Here is a 21,094-nt window from a genome sequence, read left to right as displayed (position 1 = left end):
TTTATTTTCCATGCTATAAAATGTAGGAAGTTCTGTTTTAAAGAATTAGGGTCAAAGAGAGCATTTTCTAGGGCTCCCTCTGCTGGCTTCCTAGCCATAGTTGAGTAAGACACCTTGTTGCCAGAGTTGTACTGGTACTAACAATGTAAATAAACTTAGGAAAGAAATTAAGTTCCAGCTCCATTAGAAACAGATTGATGTTTGTCGCAGATGAAAATGAAAAATAGAGAAAGGATTATCTTGGTTTATTTATGTTAGAATCCAAATTTAGCTATTGAATCTTTTGAGTTCTGGGGAAGAATAATCCTAATGGTATTGGAGACTTTCCATTTCAAACAGATAGTGGTAAAACTTGATACTTGGAGGGTGGCGTGATAAGAATCAGTATGTGGGATCACCTTTCTAGGCTGATGACATTACAAAGGTATTGGTAAAGATAAACTGTTGGCAGCCTCAGTGGAGAAGTCTGAAATTGATCAATGGACTATTTGGTTTCTTAAAGAAAAAAGTGGTAATTTGGGAACATTCTGAATCAGAGAATTATTTGATTAGATGTGGACCCTATTACATGAGAAATTCCTCTCCGAGGGGGCTTCTGGGGTCTGCAGTAGTTATCTTCTTTTCACACCTCAGGCATTTCACACCTAATTGATAGGAACCTAACAGACAGGCATTTTACACCTAGAGGATCATGACCTTTTGCCAGCTAGCTGTGACTCAACCTCTCCATTCTTATAGTAGCTCTAGGCAGCCACCCTTTCCTTTTTGAGTTGCCATTTAAGGAGAAATCTGTACCATTTTGGGTTCTAGACATTTTGCTTGATAATATATGGAATATAAAATATGTCCCATTTAAGAAAAGAATATAAAGAAAATAAGCAGGTATGTACTGATTATTAGAACCAACACCTTTAAATAATAAATCCCTTTGATATTTAACATGTTTAATTTACAAAATTGGTTTTTTAGTCCCACATTTGCAGGAAATTTTACATAAAGCAAGATCAGTTTTAGTAAGTTAAACATTGAGCCATTTTTGTAACAAACTGTTCCTTACTATGACAAATGAAGAAAATCTAGTTTTTACTTCTTTGGAGGCAATAATAGTATAATTTGGCTTTAAATGAATAAAAGGTAGCATTAATCCAAAAATAATGAATGTATCATCAGTTCAAGATTAAAGAAATAGAGGAAAACAACAGATTGGGAAAGACTAGAGATCTCTTCAAGAAAATTAGAGATACCAAAGGAACATTTCATGCAAAGATAGGCTCGATAAAGGACAGAAATGGTATGGACCTAACAGAAGCAGAAGATATTAAGAAGAGGTGGCAAGAATACACAGAAGAACTGTTCAAAAAAGATCTTCACGACCCAGATAATTACGATGGTGTGATCACTCACCTAGAGCCAGACATCCTGGAATGTGAAGTCAAAGCAGTAGAATGTGAAGTAGAAAGCATCACTACGAACAAAGCTAGTGGAGGTGATGGAATTCCAGTTGAGCTATTTCAAATCCTGAAAGATGATGCTGTGAAAGTGCTGCACTCGATATGCCAGCAAATTTGGAAAACTCAGCAGTGGCCACAGGACTGGAAAAGGTCAGTTTTCATTCCAATCCCAAAGAAAGGCAATGCCAAAGAATGCTCAAACTGCCGCACAATTGCACTCATCTCACATGCTAGTAAAGTAATGCTCAAAATTCTCCAAGCCAGGCTTCAGCAATACGTGAACCGTGAACTTCCAGATGTTCAAGCTGGTTTTAGAAAAGGCAGAGGAACCAGAGATCAAATTGCCAATATCCGCTGGATCGTCGAAAAAGCAAGAGAGTTCCAGAAAAACATCTATTTCTGCTTTATTGACTATGCCAAAGCCTTTGACTGTGTGGATCACAATAAACTGTGGAAAATTCTGAAAGAGATGGGAATACCAGACCATCTGACCTGTCTCTTGAGAAACCTGTATGCAGGTCAGGAAGCAACAGTTAGAACTGGACATGGAACAACAGACTGGTTCCAAATAGGAAAAGGAGTATGTCAAGGCTGTATATTGTCACCCTGCTTATTTAACTTCTATGCAGAGTACATCATGAGAAACGCTGGGCTGGAAGAAACACAAGCTGGAATCAAGATTGCCGGGAGAAATATCAATAACCTCAGATATGCAGATGACACCACCCTTATGGCAGAAAGTGAAGAAGAACTAAAGAGCCTCTTGATGAAGGTGAAAGAGGAGAGTGAAAAAGTTGGCTTAAAGCTCAGCGTTCAGAAAACGAAGATCATGGCATCTGGTCCCATCACTCCATGGGAAATAGATGGGGAAACAGTGGAAACAGTGACAGACGTTATTTTTTGGGGTTCCAAAAGCACTGCAGATGGTGATTGCAGCCATGAAATTAAAAGACGCTTACTCCTTGGAAGGAAGGTTATGGCCAACCTAGACAGCATATTTAAAAGCAGAGACATTACTTTGCCAACAAAGGTCCGTCTGGTCAAGGCTATGGTTTTTCCAGTGGTCATGTATAGATGTGAGAGTTGGACAGTGAAGAAAGCTGAGCGCTGCAGAATTGATGCTTTTGAACTGTGGTGTTGGAGAAGACTCTTGAGAGTTCCTTGGACTGCAAGTAGATCCAATCAGTCCATCCTAAAGGAGATCAGTCCTGGGTGTTCATTGGAAGGACTGATGTTGAAGCTGAAACTCCAATACTTTGGCCACCTGATGCGAGGAGTTGACTCATGGAAAAGACCCTAATGCTGGGTAGGATTGGGGGCAGGAGGAGAAGGGGATAACAGAGAATGAGATGGTTGGATGGCATCACTGACTTGATGGACATGGGTTTGGGTAGACTCCGGGAGTTGGTGATGGACAGAGAGGCCTGGCGTGCTGCAATTCATGGGGTCGCAAAGAGTCGGACACAACTGAGCGACTGAACTAAACTGTGAAGTCTGGTATTAGAAGGACATATTCTGGGAACAACTTGGGTTCTGTTTTGAAAGTATTCAAATGATTTGTTACTGTGTGAATTGCTGCAGATTTGTTTGTGGATCGATGTGGATCTTTTATTTGCATTAGCTTCAGAATTGTTTATTAAAACTGTTTGGGCTATTATAGAGGATCAACCTACAGATACCAATGCAAACTCTTTTCATGGGGTAGTTTTGACAGTATTGAGTAACATCAAGTAGAATAAAAATTCCTTAAAACATTATGAAAATATTTTAGAGGAAATGCAAAATTGTTTCTATTAACTTTTTGCTCTTTTGTCATATCACTGCCATTACTAGCTACTGATATTTGTGTTATTGCAAATTTAGGAAGTTTAATAGTTTATTTTAATGCATTTCAAATTGGAGATGCTAAACATTTGAGTTGTTGAGAAGCTAGGTAAATCTTAATCTTCCAAGTAAAATCCTCTGTAAGTCTAGATCCATTCTTTCTTTCCATCCTTCTTACTGGAGTAATGGTTAATAAGATATACTTTTGAGTTTCATCCCTACCATTTCCCCACTTTGAGACCATAGGCAAATCATAAAATGGTTTCTTCACCTGTAAAATAAAGGAATTGCAAAAATCCATTATTTTAACACTTTATTTGGGTTATAGAGACACCCTTTAAGAATCTGATGAAAGCCTGAAAACTGCTGATTCTTACAAAATGTGGCACATAGTTTATTTATGTCCCCTACCACCTTGTTGTCTCTAGCTAGCTACATTATCCTCATTTTGCATACTTCTGGGTTTTACTCATATTATTCTTTCAACTTTCAGATTTTTTTTCTCATCCCCCTTATCCTTCCTTAGTTCTACCCTCCTTTTAAAGCCCAATTCAAATGTCATTTTTTTTCCCTAGGAAACGTCTTCACTCAGATTTAGCCTGTAACTCTCAACCTGTTTGCTTTCGTATTACAGTTATTAGAGGTCTGTGTGTCCTCCGTCTCCCCTTCTTCTTGCTTGTTACTCAGCAGATTATAATGTTTTGATAACAGCAGCTGTGTTCCTACATTAGTTTTGTAACCAAATGGTAGCTTGCTAGTAGTAGTCATGGGATAAATAGAATAAATTAATTTGAATTTGCCACTTAGTTGTAATGATTAACTGTCTGGTATGTGATGTGCTAAATGCTAGGAGGATTGTCTCCTCCCACCCCCTAAAAAGTGGAAAGTAGTGTGAAATAGAACCAGAGGGAAAACCTCATATATGAGATGAATTTAAAGAATGAGTAGAATTTAGGGAGCTGCAGGGGCATTATCTGGAAAATAAGAGAAATGAGAAAACTAGTGAGTGCCTGTATTTCCTCATAAATGAGATTAATCTGTTTTTACCAAAGTGATAGATATCAAAATTTAGCTTTTAATTTATAATTAAGCTTTGCATTTTTCAATTTTGTTTTCACAGGTACAAGAAAATTCCCCAGGACATAGAGCTGGACTGGAGCCATTCTTTGATTTTATTGTTTCTATTAATGGTTCAAGATTAGTAAGTTCAGCTTTTTGTAGTTTCACCTATGAATTTTTGTCATCTTTTGAAAATTGAGTGTTTCAGATTATCTGAGATGGATATTTATTTATTCATTAGTTACAAACGTTACATAGAGTATGATATCAATAAAATAACCATGTGTTAGTAAACAGGAGAATGTCAAATATATTGATAGACTACTACACCTCACACTCCAGTGATTAGTTTAGGGGGAGGAAGAAAGACCCTGGAGACTTCTACTTTGTATATTAAATGTTTATTTTTTAAGCAGAAAGATGTGATTTTGTTGCTTTTTCAAAAAATGTCAGACTTTTGTAGGTTATTGACAAATGATTTAGTAAAGACTCTTCTCAACTAACTTGTCAATTTTTTTGTCACTCAGTTTCCTGATATAGAAATAGTGTTATAAAACTAGACAGAGATGTGTTCTAAAAGTGCAGAATTAAAACCGCTTTTTAAAAGTTACTTCTAGTTTACATGTGGTAAAGTCCAATAGGAAGGAAACTGTATTATAATTTCAGTAAATTCTTATGACAGTGGGTATTTGTTTGGTTTATTTTTTCACAGCAGTCCAAGTTTTTGTTCATTACTTACTGACATCTCCTAACATAATGGCCTTTATTCATTTACATAATGAAATATTTAACATACTATTTCCTACCAGTTTGTACTAAGTGTATATGTGAGGAATAAAGTCCAAAATTAAACTTTAACTCCAGCAATGTTTTTGATTTTAAAATCAGTTATGCCAACTTTGTTAGTAATATGTCTTCTTGTGGAGTAATTAGAGTTTTTTATCGTTGAAGCCCTGGATCATTTCAAATAATGCTGGGTTGCAAATTCCATAATTCCATAGCTGGCTATTAGAAAAAAGTCAAAAGCTGTTGCTAATGTTACTGAACACAAGTTTGTGTGCCTGACGCACAGTGAGGCCAAATAATACCGAAATGTTAGAGTTTATAGCAGAGAAAGGTCTATTCCAGGACCAAGCAAGGAAAGCTGGTGGTTTATGCCCAGAAAAACCCAGACTCCCTGAAGGGTTTCAGCAAAGCATTTTTGAAGTCAAGGTGAGGAAGGGGTATCCCAGGGTAGGTGATCAGCTCATGCACAGTTCCCTGATTGGTTGGTGGTGATCAGACCTTAGGCATCAGAAGGTCTGTGGCTACCTGCTTATAATGTTCAAGTAGTTATTTCTTGCTTTCGGTGGTAGTTTTTAGCATCTGAAAAACTTAGGAAATATGCATGAGATACTATAATCTGGGTACTTGAGAGAGGAGCTACAGCAGAGGATATGGGGGAAGGCCTGTCCCCAGAAGGCCCTGTAGAGTTCTACTCGGTTACACTAACATAAGTTCCTAATTTCTTGACATTCTTTTACTTTGAGGAATATTTGAGTGTTAATGAAACCTCCACTTATTGAATGCTTTATTTACATTAGTTATTAATATCACTCCAATAGGGCCATAGGATGCTTAAGCTAATTAACATTAGATTTTTATTTATTAAGAAAAATTTCTTTGTTTATAGAATAAAGACAATGATACTCTTAAGGATCTACTGAAAGCAAATGTTGAAAAACCTGTGAAGATGCTTATCTACAGTAGTAAAACACTGGAGCTGCGAGAGACCTCAGTTACGCCAAGTAACATGTGGGGTGGCCAGGGCTTGTTGGGAGTCAGCATTCGTTTCTGCAGCTTTGACGGGGCAAATGAAAACGTTTGGCATGTGTTGGTAGGTATCAACTGTGAACTGTTACTTGCAGTTTAAGAAACTGTGTAGAAAGGTGTTTTAATAGTGGTTGTTTCCAATTTGGGAGACTAGGGCTAATATTATTAGGCTACTTTTAGTTTCTGAAAATCAAAATTGCTTTTAAAATATGTATTAATAACAAAAACAGCTTGAGGAAGAAAAGCAAATATGGTGCCTAAAATTTTTTTCTAATGATTTATCCATTAGAAGAAGTTAAATTAAAGCAAATAGCTGCAGAAATATTTTAAATATTTATAAAAATATTGTTGGGTTTTTTATGTTTGTGAGATTTAAATAGGTGTATCCTATAGCTTCTGATCTGACATTGTCTCTAACAAGACAAATATAGGAGAGTTTAAATTACTCTAATGAAGGACTGAACTATACAGTTTAGAAGATTATTTTATATACAGTAATTAAATGGGGAAGCTTCGCTGGTGGCTTAGCAATAAAGAACCCTCCTGCCAATGCCGGAGACATGGGTTTGGTCCCTGGATCGGGGAGATCCCCTGGAAGAGGAAATGGCAACCCACTCCAGTATTCATGCCTAGCAAATCTCATGGACAAAGGAGCCTGTCCGGTTACAGTCCATGGGGTCATAAAAGAGTTGGACAAGACCTAGTGACTAAACAATAACAACAGTTTGATTGTATCATCCTAGGAAGTGGAATCAAATTCTCCTGCAGCACTGGCTGGTCTTAGACCTCACAGTGATTATATCATTGGAGCAGATACAGTCATGAATGAGGTAATTAATTTGTTTATTAATACTAAAAATAATTTAACATTTCTCATTAATGTTTAAATTCAAGTATATTTGCATACTTTACATTCAGAGTTGAAATTTAGGTCTTTGCTAATCAAGATAGCTTATGCTCCAGGGTGTTAAACAGAAATATGGAAGATGTCTCTTGTACCTCAAGATTAAATCAAATCCTCATTTTGATTATTGATTTTATTTTCTCTTTTTATAAGGTAGCAAAATTGGCTTAGCTATATTAGTTGGATCCTTTTCCTTGTCTGTTAGCTAGTGGAAGTATGTATTACTCAATTACAAATGACAGGGAAAAAAGGTGCCCAGATAACCAGCTCTTAATAATAGGAAGAAAGCAGACTATGTTGAATTTGGGTGTAGAAAACTTTTACTCAATTGCTAACTAGGTTGTACAGAACTGAACATGAGGCCTTGTGTTGTATAGGTAGGTATTAATAATACTGATTTAAGAAATGCTTTTTATGCCTAGGGACAGGGCCCAGGATCTGTTTTTTATGTGTGTTTTGTTGTTGTTGTTTTTTTAGGTGTGTTTTTTGTTTGTTTGCTTTAGATATTAACTGGGTTTGATATCTACTATTTGAGACCTACTATTCAAAAGTTCAGTAACATAAAAACATTTTTCTCCTGTAATGCTTTTGCAGTCTGAAGATCTATTCAGCCTTATTGAAACACATGAAGCAAAACCATTGAAACTTTATGTGTATAATACAGACACTGATAACTGTCGAGAAGTGATTATTACACCAAATTCTGCATGGGGTGGAGAAGGCAGGTAAGGTCACTTTTTTTAGACTAAGTTACAGCTGCTTAAATTTACCAGTCAGATATGTTGTAAGCATTGTTTTTATTTTGAAACAAGTTATTGGTTTATAGTAAAACTTCTCCAGAAAAGGAAAGAGCCAACCTGAATGTTGAATCCAATAATTCATTTTTTTAAAGCACAATTTAGTGAACATGGTACACAAACTCTAGTCCTTTTTTTTTTTTAAACTCATTTAAGCACAAACTAACTCTTTTGTTTTATTATTTTAGTAAAATAGCTTTCAGTTTTATTTTCCCAATTCTCTCCTCAGCAGTGGGACAATACAGTGTAACTTTCTCTAGCTGCTGGGGAAATTTCTTAGCACTTGGAGGAAACTGTTGGCTTTCAGAAATGAACAGACCAATTTAGACCAAAGGTTAGACAAAATTATAACAATAAAAAGCACTTTAGAAGAGGGTCAAGCCAAACAGAAAAGCAAACTTGATAAAATCAGTTTTCTGGGACTTTTCTTCAAGTCAGTTTCCTAATTTCAAAAAGTCAAAGCACAGCATTCCTACTTGATATTGTATCTGTGCGTCTTTTTATTGTTTAAATTGTACAAATCTTTCATTATTTCGAAAGTACTAAGAACCTTTTTAAATTTGAGGAGTTGTTGAGCGTAAGCTACATTTATAAGAAAGGCTAGGCTTTGGAAACTTCTTCCAGTGTTTTGTAAAAGTTCTAGCACTTGCCAGGTAAAGGATGACCTTAGTTGATGCAAACAGAGAAGGCCTCTATTTGATCACAATACCCTAACCCACACAACCTGAGATTCTCCAGCTGAATGTATGCTGCCACCAGAATGCTGACTTACTGCAGTTTAAGAAAATGGGACAGAGAATCTGGGCTGTCTGGGGGCCGTACTTGATCAAGTTATGGTTTTCCAATGTCGAGCTGTCAGAAAGGTGATCTTCTCAAGGTATTCAAAATTGATTTCATTCTAGAGGGACTGTCTCATATAAACTAAATTTGCAAATAAACTTCTGTATTCATTAGAATGGTTCATTTTCAGTTTATGATAGAAAAATGCCGCCTCTCCAGTTAGAAGAAATCTTAGATCCCATTACTACCTCCACCTTGCTTGGTGTGCATGAAATCATGGTCTAAGGAAGAGATTCTAGATGAAGTTCAACAACAAAGAACATTACTAGTTTGTTTATTTCTAATTATGCTGACTAAATAGTGCTACATGCTTGTTCTTGGCACCCTTCTTTTCTAGACTAGCAGTTTCTCTTTTTCTGTGGAAGACATTTTTCCTTTTGACATGGTTTTGTGCTGTTGATCAGGTGTTGCTTTAGACAGGCCCATATACACCACCTTCCTGAGTCTGCCCCCATTTGGTATATGTGTGCCTCTGGTTTTCATTCCTTCCTCAGAGGCTGACCATGTTGCATTCACTACAGCACAGAATTTTTCTTAGCTTCGTTCTTGGACTGTCTTTAAATTTTTGGAGGGCCTTCCTCTTGCCTCAAGTGCCTGTCTCTACCACCACTTAGTTCTTTTGATTAACAAGTAAATTTTAAATACATTTTCAATGTTTTTAAATGCAGCTGCCTCTGAAAGGCTTTTACTGATCAGTATATTTCATCTCTCTTCTAAATCAGTCTGAGGTCCAGTTGAGTAAAAATTGCAGCTTGATGGTATAAGGGAGGAAAAGTGAGGGAACAAATAATTCTGTAATGTGAAACACTGTTATGGAATCAGATTCAGATAAGAAACTGCTTTCTCTCTCAGCTTTTGGTGGTGGTCGTGGTAGTAGCCATGAAAATAATAGATGCCTTAACGGGATAGGCACAGAGGTATCTGTAAATGTCCTACTCAGAAGGTACAAGTACTTTGGAAAGTATAAGCAATTGTGATGGAAACATAAGTTGAAACCTGGTTGTGAAAAGTCTTAAATAGGGACTTAGAAAGGAAGAATTAATTGGCAGTTTCATCCGTATTCTACTGAAGGGGTATAGCCATTTTGGTTTTTACTGTCACTTCTAAGGTTTGCAGTCCTGAGCAAGATGGGTAGATTGGCATGGCTCTGGTCATGAGACACGCCTATTGGGGCAGGACAGGCCCCCGATTGACGACGGTCCTACCAGCATTGCACACAGTGACTGAGGAGTAGTTCTCCAAAGGGAAAAGGGAAACAAGAATGTGGGAAGTCAGCAGACTGGAAAGAAGCATTGTGATTGTATCTAGTTAGAAAAATGTCACTGGCGGCATTAGGATGATGAATTAGAAGAAATCGGAATTAATTTGGATTGATATGTGTTGATTCTGAAGTAGACCTATGGGATGTGTGAATATCATTAGCATGCAAAAGTGCTTGGAGCTCTTGAGTAGAAAGACAATATGTCATTCATTCAGCAAATAATCATTAAGTGTCTGCCATGTTCCAGGAACCATTAAGGCAGTAAACATAACAAGGTCTCTTGCCCCCTTAACATTTTATTGGGGGAGACAGAAAATAAATATACAGTGTGTTGGATGGAGATAAATACTTGAAGGGAAATAAAGGAGAGTAAAGTTAGTGTCTGTGGTAGAGGGAAGTGTGCTTTTCATAAAGGGTGGTCAGACAAGACCTCTGATAAAAGACAGCATTTAAAAGAATGGAGATGTGTTTTTGTTTCAAAACCTCAAAGAAACATAAGCTGTGATTGATAACAATAACTTTAAGAAAAAATTATTTTCACAGCCTAGGATGTGGCATTGGATATGGTTATTTGCATCGAATACCTACACGCCCATTTGAAGAAGGAAAGAAAATTTCTCTTCCAGGACAGATGACCGGTACACCGATTACTCCTCTTAAAGATGGGTTTACGGAGGTAAGGTAACTTTACTGCCTGATTATGTCATAACTTTCCACCCAGATGAATAGATGTGTGTGGTGATAGCACTTACTGAAACTGGGCAGATGAGTTAAATACTGACGTTTAGGATTAGACGTTCTTGTAGGATACCTAAATGGGTATCCTCTGGTTCTAGATTTCAGGAAAGAGGGCAGGGCTAGAGATACAGATTTGGGAATCATCAGCATAGAGAGGGTAATTTACCCAATGGACGTTGATTTTTTAACAAAACCAAGGAGTTGGGCTTGGGTGGGTTAGAGGAACAAGGGTGGAGTCTTGACCATTCATAGTATTTAAATGCACAGGCAGAGACAGGAGATTTAGCAAAGGATGATCAGGAGAAGCCCAAAGGGAGAAAGCAGAGCATCAGGAAAGCAGGCACAGGCAGCTGTGTGAGTAACTACAGAGAAGCTGGGTGAGAGGAGGAATGAAAAAACATGTCCTGGGCTGGAGCAGGGATGCAGATGCCAACTTACTGGAGAGAGAGGGTGACTGGTGCGGGTTAAGGTGATGACGGATAGTGCTTACGATTTCAAGAAACTTGATTGAGAAAGCAAGGAGAGCTAGGGGTGTGGGAACAATTACATGATCAACGTGAGGCTATTTTAAGGAGTACGAGAGGTATTTGTACAGGCTTAGGGGCTTTTAAAATGTTTCCTGTGTAGGCCTTACAAGACAGTTAACTTTTGCCTGCATGGCTAAATAAAAACCAAACAATCAGAAAGAAAATGCTGTGGTTGTAAAGAAAGGGCTGCTGTCATTTTATGGTTTATGGTTTGGCCATCCCTAATTCTAGAGGAAGTGAAGAGGAGCTGTGGGAATGTGTAACCTCTCCTCACCCCACCTATCATAGGCTCACAGCCAGAGCCAGTGTCGTTATATATTCAGACTCCTACTGTCATATATGCTGCCCCAGTCAGTGCTCTCTGCCCCTGTAAGGCACTATGGGCAGTCTGAGAAAACCAGATGGTGAAATGGCAGCTGGGGAGAACAGCCATAATACAGGTCATGTTGAAAAGTGCCGGAGGACACTGGAGCTGGAGGAAGATGGAGGAGTCAGGGGTGAAATCTGAAAATCACCCATCCACCCACTTGTAGAGTCCATACAGATTCATTCATACCCCTACCCCATGCTCCCGAAGGTAGAGATCTAGTTCCCACATTCATTCATTGATGAGAAAAGATAAGGGGGACTCGTGACGTTAGACATCAAAAGAAATTTCTACGGAATCTTTCATGGTATTAAGACTTCAGCTGACTTCTTCCATGAACAATGAAAATTAAAAACAAAAATCTGGCTGAGAAATCAGAGAAGAGGAAAGAAGTGGTGTTTTAAGGGTTGAGTATAATCATTTTTGGCTGGCTAGGAAGGAGAAGAAAGAATCTCCTGGTGTCGAAGTGGCTAGAACAGTGTGTGTGACGGGCTAGATGCCATGTGTTAAAGAGATCAGAAGTGACAGGTTGGGGAGATGTCTACAGCATGACATCCTTGGCACCTATCAAAATTATGAAGGAGTATCTGAAAGCCAAAGTGCCAGGTGAAAACTTTCGACGGTTTGTACATGGTGGAAAAAGTATCTGTAGGACCAGTGAGAGCCAATATGTATATTTTAAGTAAACTTGAGTAATTTTCCTTTTTTCTTTCTATTTTTTGGAAGGTCCAGCTGTCTTCAGTTAATCCCCCGTCTTTGTCACCACCAGGAACTACAGAAATTGAACCGAGTCTGTCTGGACTTTCTATTAGTTCAACTCCACCAGCTGTCAGTAATGTTCTCAGTACAGGTATGCAGAAAATAGATTTCTGTTTTCAGTCTGCTTTGTTTTACATGATACTCTATTCTGTCCCAAGCTGTAGAATTTTAAAAATTAATTCCAGTGTACTTTGAAAACTTTAAATGTGCTCTGCATTGACAGGCCCTGTCTGTGAAAGCTGGTAGGTACTCAATTATCACATGCATTTAAACCTCTTCTCAGCCAGTTTTAGACCTTGGACTTCTCTGTGTTCTACCTTTAAATTCTGTTTAATTGCTCTATTTACTCAACAGATGTTTGCATATCCCCTAGGTAGTGTACTCTGGGGATACGAAAGTGAGCAGTTTACCATTCCTTTCTTAGGGGCTCAGGCTTGCTCAGGGGACTTGTGCCTGTCTCCTCTTTCCCTGTACTCCTTGTTTTACCTACTATACTCCATTTTTGCATGTTTTAGATTTTTTTTAACAACTTTATTGAGATGTAGTTCACATAGCATATAGTTTACCCATTTCAAAGTGTACAATTTAGTAGGGTTTTGAGTATATTTGCAGAGTTTTGCAACCATCACCTCAATTTAGAACATTTCATTACCCCAAAAGAAACCCTGTACCCAGTCACTCTTTTCCCCCAGTCCCCCAAGGCCTAGGCAATTACTAATCTACTTTTTCTTTCTAGTCTAAATATTTCATAAAATATGTGTGGTCATCTATGACCTTTCTCTGTGGCTTCTTTTACCTTGAATAGTGTTTTGTTTTCCAAGTTCATTGATGTCATAGCATATGTTAATACTTTATCTTTTTATGTTTAAATAATGTTCCATTGCATGGGTATGCCACATTTTGTTGATGGACATTTGGGTGGTTTCTACTTTTTGGCTATTTTTGAATAATGTGGCTATGAACATTTGTGTACAAGTTTTTGCATAGACATATGTTTTCATTTTTCTTGATTATATACCCAGAAATTAGAATTGCTTGGTCACATGATATAGTTCTTAACTTGGTATGTTGACATAGTTTATTTTTCCCTTTCCTTTTTTTAAATATCTTCATCATACCAAGAGTATATTATATACTCAATCAGTGTTGAATAAGTGGATAAAATATTTCCATGGTTTCATTTTATTTTATTAGTATCCTTTTATTCTTGAGCTCTTTTTTTTAATATTTGTACTCTAGATCTGCTCATATTCCACTTTGTTCCAGAGTGAACTTAAAACAACCCATCAAGATGCAGTTAAGGTCAACAGTATGGTCCCTAGAGTTTGTCCCCGAGATTGAAATCCCAAATCTTTCCAGAGTCTTTATTTTCCAAGATAAGTTTGAAATTTTTATTTTTTATAAAAAATTAAAAATTTGAAACATACTCAAAAATAGATGAATGTTAATAAATACAGATATTCATTTGTGTAAAGAGTAGTACAACAGACCCCCACCACTCAGCTTCACCAGTTATCAGTATGATGACATTCATCCCTACCCCCTACTCTTTGCTGGGTTTTTTCCCAGCTTTATCAAGGTATAATTTGTGTACCATAAAATTTACTTACTGAAAGTATAGAATTCAATGATTTTTAACAAATTTATGGAATTGTGCAGTCATCACCACAGTCTAGTTTTAGAATATTTCCTAAATGAAATATTAATGTCATCAGTATCAAGTCATAGATACATTTGGAAGAGATTTTAAAGTTTATTTCATCAAGTAATGTTTGAGTCCTTTTTGTGAGATTGAGTTTTTCAACTTATATCCCGTCAGATATAAGAAATGGTCCTTTGGTTTATTCTTGAATAGACTTCCCAAGGCAGCAACCCAGTCTGTGTCTGATGACTCTCTCACCTGGCTTTACAGTGAGAGTTCCAGTGCATATGAGAGCTCTTCTGGCTTTAGGAGATAGCTGATGTCTCTTCAAGTCCCAGTTTCTGTTTTAAATCTTCCCTCATACATGACAGTTATACTTGTGTTATCTTATAAGCACATGCACTGAGATCCCTGGTCTTATTACAGCATAGAGAAATGGGTTATTGAACAGTAAAAGAGATATCAATAAATCAGAAATTCCTAAAGGAGATTGAAAGAAATCAGCATTTTCACTTTGAGTAAGTAAATTTAGCATTATGACATGAAAGACCACTTTTTGTTAGGTATTTATTTTTCAGTCTTTGCTTTAATTATTATATTGCTGGAAAGCAGCCCAAACAGTAACTGTAGAAACATAAAAGTATGTGTTTTTTAAAAAAAAAAACTTCACTGTGGATTTGAAAAATTTGGATTAAGTTTTCAGAAAATGAATGTATCATTTTGAAATGGCATTAATCGATATGACCCCCTCACACTTCCTGTCTCCCTTTCTTTTTCTGCACCTCATCAGAATGTAAATTTCCTGAGGGTAGTGATTTTTATTTTCTTTATTCTGTAAGTTCCTCAGTGCCTAGAACAATGTCTTGACATATAGCAGGTGCCCACCCTGCCTCCAAACTTGAAAGACTAAACATACCAACCAACCAGCCAACACCTTTGAGAATCAAACAAAACAAAGAACTCTCTTCTGGTTTTTCATGCCTCCAGTTTTCTGCAGAAAAGTAAATATGTGATGAAATAAATTTATAAAACTATCTGAAAATAGTTGCTTCATACTTTTAAGCACAGTTCATACTGGCTTTAAGCAGATCTCTAAGACAAAATCAAAATCCATGTGTAGTATTACTGTTGTTTGGATATCAGTGAAACTTCTCACTTGAGTAGCTGGTAAGCATTAATAGATAACCTTTATTAGGTGGTATCCTAAGAGTTACTTGAATGTAAAGAACATAAACTCCTCAAGCTAACATCAGTAAAAATGGAAATGTAGTAGACTTCAAAGGCATGTCACAGAACCAAGGTCAGAAGGAAATGGAGATTCAGGAAGGTCATTCTCCTCATCTCTGGAGGTCCATATGCTCTTGTCTCTTTCAGGCCATCTACATCGTTCTCTTTCACAGACCGGCATTCACTGTTTCACGGGGCACATAGCCCCCAGCAGCCCCAGGGTTACATGACCTTTTAGGTCAGGAGCCCCATAAAGATTGACTGGAATCCTTGTGTCTCATTTCCAAAATTCCAAAACAGTTTTCCAATCCAGCCCTTCTCAGGGGTGAAACTCATACCTGGTGTTACTTAGCTGGAGTGGGCTTACGGAGCCCCCCGCCCCCTTGGCCCATGCTCTACTAACAGCCCTTGCGAAGGGCAGAGGGCAGAGCAGGTGGATGAGCTGCGGAGTGACACAGCTAGAGACCAGCTGACTGAATGAAGTCTCACTGAGGGAAGACCTGACCATGGTGGGAGGGAAGGGACTGAAGACTGTCCAAGATGGTCTGCTCATTCTTTATCAACTGAAATGTTTCAAAGGCTGTGCTTTTATTTTAGGTGTACCAACAGTACCATTATTGCCACCACAAGTAAACCAGTCCCTCACATCTGTGCCGCCAGTGAACCCAACTACTACATTACCAGGTAAGCCACAGGAGACGTATATGTAATAATAATAGCTTTACTGGTATTTTACATCTTAGAAACAATGAAAAAAATTTATCCCTGTGTGGTGACTTTTTACATGTTTTATTCTCATTTTATCTCTGCTGTAACTTCATGATAAGTGAGAGCAACTGGCAATGAGCTGCAGCCACCAGCTAGTCAGCTGCTGAGCCCTGGGCTCCTGAAACCTAGCCCACCATCCTCTCTGCCCCCAAGCAGCCTGAGGCCGCAATAAGGAGTTTGTAGATGTTCCATTCGTCAGCACTTCCTTACTTAGGGCATTCTGATCAGTGCTTAATGAATACGACATTGTATCCTAGAGACGAGCACTCCTTGCTTGGGTCCTCAGTAACTCTAATGTTAGGTGAGATTTTTATTTCGCTTATTGTTCCCAGTGAAGACCAAGTCCTTTCATCTATCAGGTAGGGATCAGATATTATTTCAATGATTAAGTATAGTTGGCATTGTGAGAGCCTTTAATTGTATGGCTAAAGATGTTGTTACACAGACATACTAAGCCATTAACCAAATGTGAGCACACACAGAATGATAAAGCAAGTGTGATAAAATGTTAATATTTGAGAAATTTGAGTGAAAGATATACTTGGGATTCTTTATTAGCAACTATGAGTCTGAAATTAAAAAGGGAAAAAGAAAAAAAAAGGCTGAGAGAGTGTAAACCTCAACCATCAAAGAAAATCAGTCCCATATTTGCTGAGATAAATCAGCTTCTTCTTTAAGACACTTAGGCCGGCATCATTCTTGCCCTTGGGTTCAGAGGTTTGTTTTAACCCTTACTCACTTAGCCATCTAATCACTTAGGTACAGAAAGATGCTTCATTGGGGAGAGATTTTTGTTATTGTTGTTACTGTAGTTATGGTACAAAACTGCCACGGGGTAAGTGGACTTGTGGTATTTTCACTTCGAAGTGGGTGGTGTTTTTTTCAATATGCAAGGGTTTATCTTTGGTGCTTTATCTTTTGTCCTCTGCCTTCTCTTCAGGTCTGATGCCTTTACCAGCCGGTCTCCCGAGCCTGCCTGTCCTCCCCAATCTCAACCTACCCACCCCGCCTGTCGTGCCAGGTGTCAGCTTACCAGAACTCGTGAACCCGGGTATGTTGCCCATCTTGCCGTAGGACTCTGTCTAATAAAAAGTTTTATCCAGGAAAGGCAGTCCTCTATTTCAGTCTTTGTCTGGCAAGGGCAGATTCCAGCTGCTTCAGATATAAATTAATCTTTTTTATTTAAAAGGGTTGAAAAAGAAGAGGAGGAGAAATGTCTTTGTGATGTTCCTCTGCCTGGCTGTCTGTCCCTCCCTTTTTCTCCCTCCTGCATCTGACAGCTCAAGCTCTGTAAAGGCCAATTGTAGAAATAAAGAGCAGTGGTGTGGCTTTGTTGAGCTGAGTGGGATGGGAGGTGTGCAGTTCGCCCAGTGGCAGTGAATGAACTCCCTGTGATTCTCCCTGTATTTTGGGCAGCTGCCATCCAGCGACTAGTGGTACCCGTGTTTTGCGTGGCTCAGGCTGGCTGGGCTTGCTGTGCTTGCTACTTGATAAATATTCTTCATTTTTTTAATTGAAGGAGAATTGCTTTATAGAAATATTCATTATTAATGTTTTTATAATAAAAACTGCGAGGTTTTAGCTGCAAATAGTTAAGTTCACAGATAGTCAAAGTATTTACAGTCAGATTTTATGTACTGATGAAAATGAAGCAGTAGAGTGTCCCCACAAGTCTTCTCTTCTGGTTAATGATTGCTCAGATTAGTTTTAGCTTTGGGATGGCCACACGTCAGGGTTGACTTTTAATTGCTGTTCTCGAGAATTTGGCCCATCGGTGACGTCAGTGAATTATCTTATTACACCATGGTATATATTGTCATGTTTCTGTTTAGATCATAACAGCCCCTGTTGTAATGCTTATCATCTGTATATATTCATTACCTGTCCTCATTAGCCTATTTTTTGCTTTTTGGCACAATGGGTTAAAAAACAAATGAAGTCAGTAAATTCAGGCTGTTTACTGTCTCGGCATTCCCTTTGTCTTTTGAGGGGTGGGGCCTGTATTCTTAGACTTTTGGCTTTGCCCTTTCCCCAGGTTGACAGACTGGGCCACAGGTTGCCCAAAACCTGTTTTACAACCTGTCTTCCTTTTGTTTCTTGAAGATGTAATACTCTTTCCTTTCATTCTGTGTTTTAAAATTCTTACAGTAAATCTGCCAAGTATACTGTAAACAGTTATCAATCAGAGGGCTTGAAAAAAGGCTGCGTACTTCTGGCTTCAGGCCTGGCCCCTGTGTCTCCTGTTCCTCTTGTCTGTCCAGAGTGCAGCTGAGAGGCAACCTCCAGTTTGTTTGAAGAGCAGAGTTCTGCTCAGCAGTCTGTGTGTTGCCTTGCAGGCAGATGGGCTCCTGTCCATCCTGGCTGGGAGAATCATTTCTTCCCTGAGCTGGGCTGAGTCACACGAGGGGACCTTTCCTCTGGCCAGCTGGTCCTGTGGTGAATATTTAACTCCGTCCCAGCCTCCAGCCAAGGATAATCAGAGGTGGTGATTTGTGTTGTCGCTCCTCAGCTTCCATTTCCTTAGTGAAATGCAAATGAAAATGATTGTGTGACTGTGACTGTTGCTCTTCTGTGCTGGGAGGATGTGTGATCTCTGCCTTTTTGTCCTAGGTTTGCCACCTCTTCCTTCCCTGCCTCCCCGAAACTTACCAGGCCTTGCACCTCTCCCCATGCCATCCGAGTTCCTCCCGTCATTCCCTTTGGTTCCAGAGGTCTCTCCCACAGCAGGCTCCACAGAGCTGCTGTCCTCCGTCCCACCCGCCGGCAGCCCACCCTCCGACCCCGTCCCGACCGCTGCACGGGCAGACGCCGCCTCCGCACTCACTGTGGACGTGACACCCCCAACTCCCAAGGCCCTGGCCACTGTGGAGGACAGAGTCAGCGACTCCGCCCCAGCCAGCGAGAAGCCCATCTCAGCGGTTACGGTTACAGATGCATTTGCCTCTGAGTCACCTTAGCTTTGGACCAGTCTTCAGAATTGGTGTGGTGTGCTTGTTTCACCACAGGAGCGTGTCTGAAAATGCAAACTCTCTTTAATTTCATACTAGTTTGTACCGTTTCTGTAGGCATCCTGTAAATAATTCTAAGGGAAAACTCAGCAAGAGGATGGGGGCTTGTATTCTGCCAAGTGGGAGTGTGGCTCACGGGCCGGGAAGGGAAATGTCAGGAAGTGCTTGTATTTTAAAACAACCAAAAAGAATTGGAAGAGTGGCTTGCTGCCAGGTTTCCACTGCCATTCTTGGGGGTGTAGCTCTTTGGGAAAGGTGGTGACAAGGTGTTCACTAGGCTCCCTGTCCTCCTGTTGCTCCTTCTGTAAGAAAATGTAATATTTTATGCCTAATACCCACTCGCAACATTTCTTGTATTTTGTAAATCATTTGCAAGAATGCAGACCACCTCACTAAGCCCTGAAACGAAAAGATATTTTACTTTTGGTCTCTGTGAGTCACATCTCTATTAAGGTTTACACAAAAATTCCAACAGAAGATGTTATTAAAGTTGACACAATGTGCACTATTAATTGAACATCTTTTTTTTCAGCCTATACACAGATCTTTGTTTTGAGCTCTCAAAAGTATTCAGACAACATTTTATAACTGCTGCTGTTGCTTTATACGTCCACTAAAAAATGGCATTTAAAAAGAAGGAGATGTTGCACAGTTTTAAACCAGAAGGTGGCACTTTGTAGCTACTTACAATATTATAGCTGTACTGGGAAGCATAGATACAGCAATAAATTACAATACTTTTGCTTTTCTTCTTGTGGTACATTTAAATTACAACTCCTGATTCCATGGTGCATTCATTAATCTCCAGTGCATCACAATGCATTCATGTAATTCCATGTCTGACCTTTGCTTTCTCCTAAATTTTCTAAGAGATGGTAAGTTATGTGGAATTGATTTATTGAACGAAATTAAATGCATATTATATCTCTGCTTCTTAAATAAGATGAAAGCGATTCATCAGTTATTGACCTGGCACTGGCATGAATGTTGCCGAGGAGCAGTGAGTAGAACAGGGCTGCTAAAACCCACCTGGAAACTAGAGTTATCAGCAACCACCAGTTTTTAGGATGGATCCATCTCCAGGGCCAGGTTTATATTTAAAGTAAGTGACAAAAGAAGGCTCCAGCTCAGGTAAAGTTGAGCAAGTTGTTATTTCTAAAAGATACTCATGTTTTTTAAAAATGCTAAGGAGCTACCTTAATGGGAAGCAAGTAAGTAATTTTTGAGCTTTAAAGACAAATTTTTTAACAGTAGTTTTTCCAGAGCAGTGATTCTGAACTCTTGTGAGGTCACAGTTCTCATCTGAGGATGACAGCAACCCTGGACCATCTTCCCAGAACAGGGTCTGTAAGCATATAAGATACACTGAGCTTTGGGGAGAGGGGGATTCTCAGTGTTCACCTGGAATATGGGCACAGACAGGCTCATCGGGTCTTCCTGAGATGGAAAACACTTATCTAGATATTCTCTTCTTCCTTCAGCTGTGGTTTTTTTTACATAGCATATTCTATTTCAGGGGCCAGAAACACAGATGTGAAAGAGTGTTGCTACCATGAGGCCACTCACCATGACCTTTTAGAGGGGATGGTGTCGGCGGTCAGTCCTCTGGACACTTGAGGATAGCGCTGTACACATTGAGATGAGCCCTCAGTGAAGATGACAGTCGAATTACCTTTGAACCCGTGGGTCACTCAGGGTGCGAGTTCATGCCAGAGGCATGAGGCAGTGATGGGGAGAATGGAGAATGCTGGTTTGAATAGGCTTGGTTATCAGAACGACTCTCAAAATATAATGGCTCAAGCAAAGTCAATTTTCTCTTCCATGGTTGGTTTTGTTGGGGTTTTTGTTGTTCTTTGTTGCGGTGCATGGTCTTTCTGTAGTTGCAGGGGAGTGAGTGGGGTGCTTCTCTCTAGTTGCAGCATGCAAGCATCTCCTGTTGAGGCACACAGGCTTAGCTGCCCTGTGGGATTTTAATTCCCCAACCAGGGATCGAATCCATGTCCCCTGCATTTGGAAGGCGGATTCTTAACCACTGAACCATGAGGACCATTGCTTTTGCCCACGTTCAGAGTTGGAGATGGTCAGGCTGAGGCAGGACCAACCTTTGGTC

General features: G+C 39.1%; 1 protein-coding gene across 4 annotated transcripts in view; it reads left to right on the top strand.

Annotated features, from left to right (window-relative positions):
• The window catches only part of GORASP2 (golgi reassembly stacking protein 2), a 35,425-nt gene that overhangs the window by 11,126 nt on the left and 3,205 nt on the right, over window positions 1-21,094 (top strand). For 3 of the 4 annotated variants that reach the window (XR_014079004.1, XM_081577838.1, XM_081577839.1), the window contains exons 2-9: window positions 4,396-4,476; window positions 6,007-6,210; window positions 6,890-6,976; window positions 7,645-7,775; window positions 10,492-10,624; window positions 12,307-12,430; window positions 15,806-15,892; window positions 16,917-17,027. Coding sequence is in view for 3 of the 4 variants with exons in the window: in XM_081577838.1 (XP_081433964.1) it covers window positions 4,396-4,476; window positions 6,007-6,210; window positions 6,890-6,976; window positions 7,645-7,775; window positions 10,492-10,624; window positions 12,307-12,430; window positions 15,806-15,892; window positions 16,917-17,027 (958 nt within the window). In the remaining variant the exon portion in view is untranslated. Of the gene's footprint in view, window positions 1-4,395; window positions 4,477-6,006; window positions 6,211-6,889; window positions 6,977-7,644; window positions 7,776-10,491; window positions 10,625-12,306; window positions 12,431-15,805; window positions 15,893-16,916; window positions 17,028-18,586; window positions 19,734-21,094 lie in introns of those variants that run through there. The other variant, XM_081577837.1, reaches the window with a different exon arrangement.

The sequence above is a fragment of the Giraffa tippelskirchi genome, chromosome 3, assembly GCF_054371585.1.
Source record: "Giraffa tippelskirchi isolate mGirTip1 chromosome 3, T2T-mGirTip1v1.2.pri, whole genome shotgun sequence".
Taxonomy (NCBI): Eukaryota; Metazoa; Chordata; class Mammalia; order Artiodactyla; family Giraffidae; genus Giraffa; species Giraffa tippelskirchi.
Note: the sequence above shows the minus strand (reverse complement) of the source record. Positions and strands in the feature narration are given on the sequence as shown.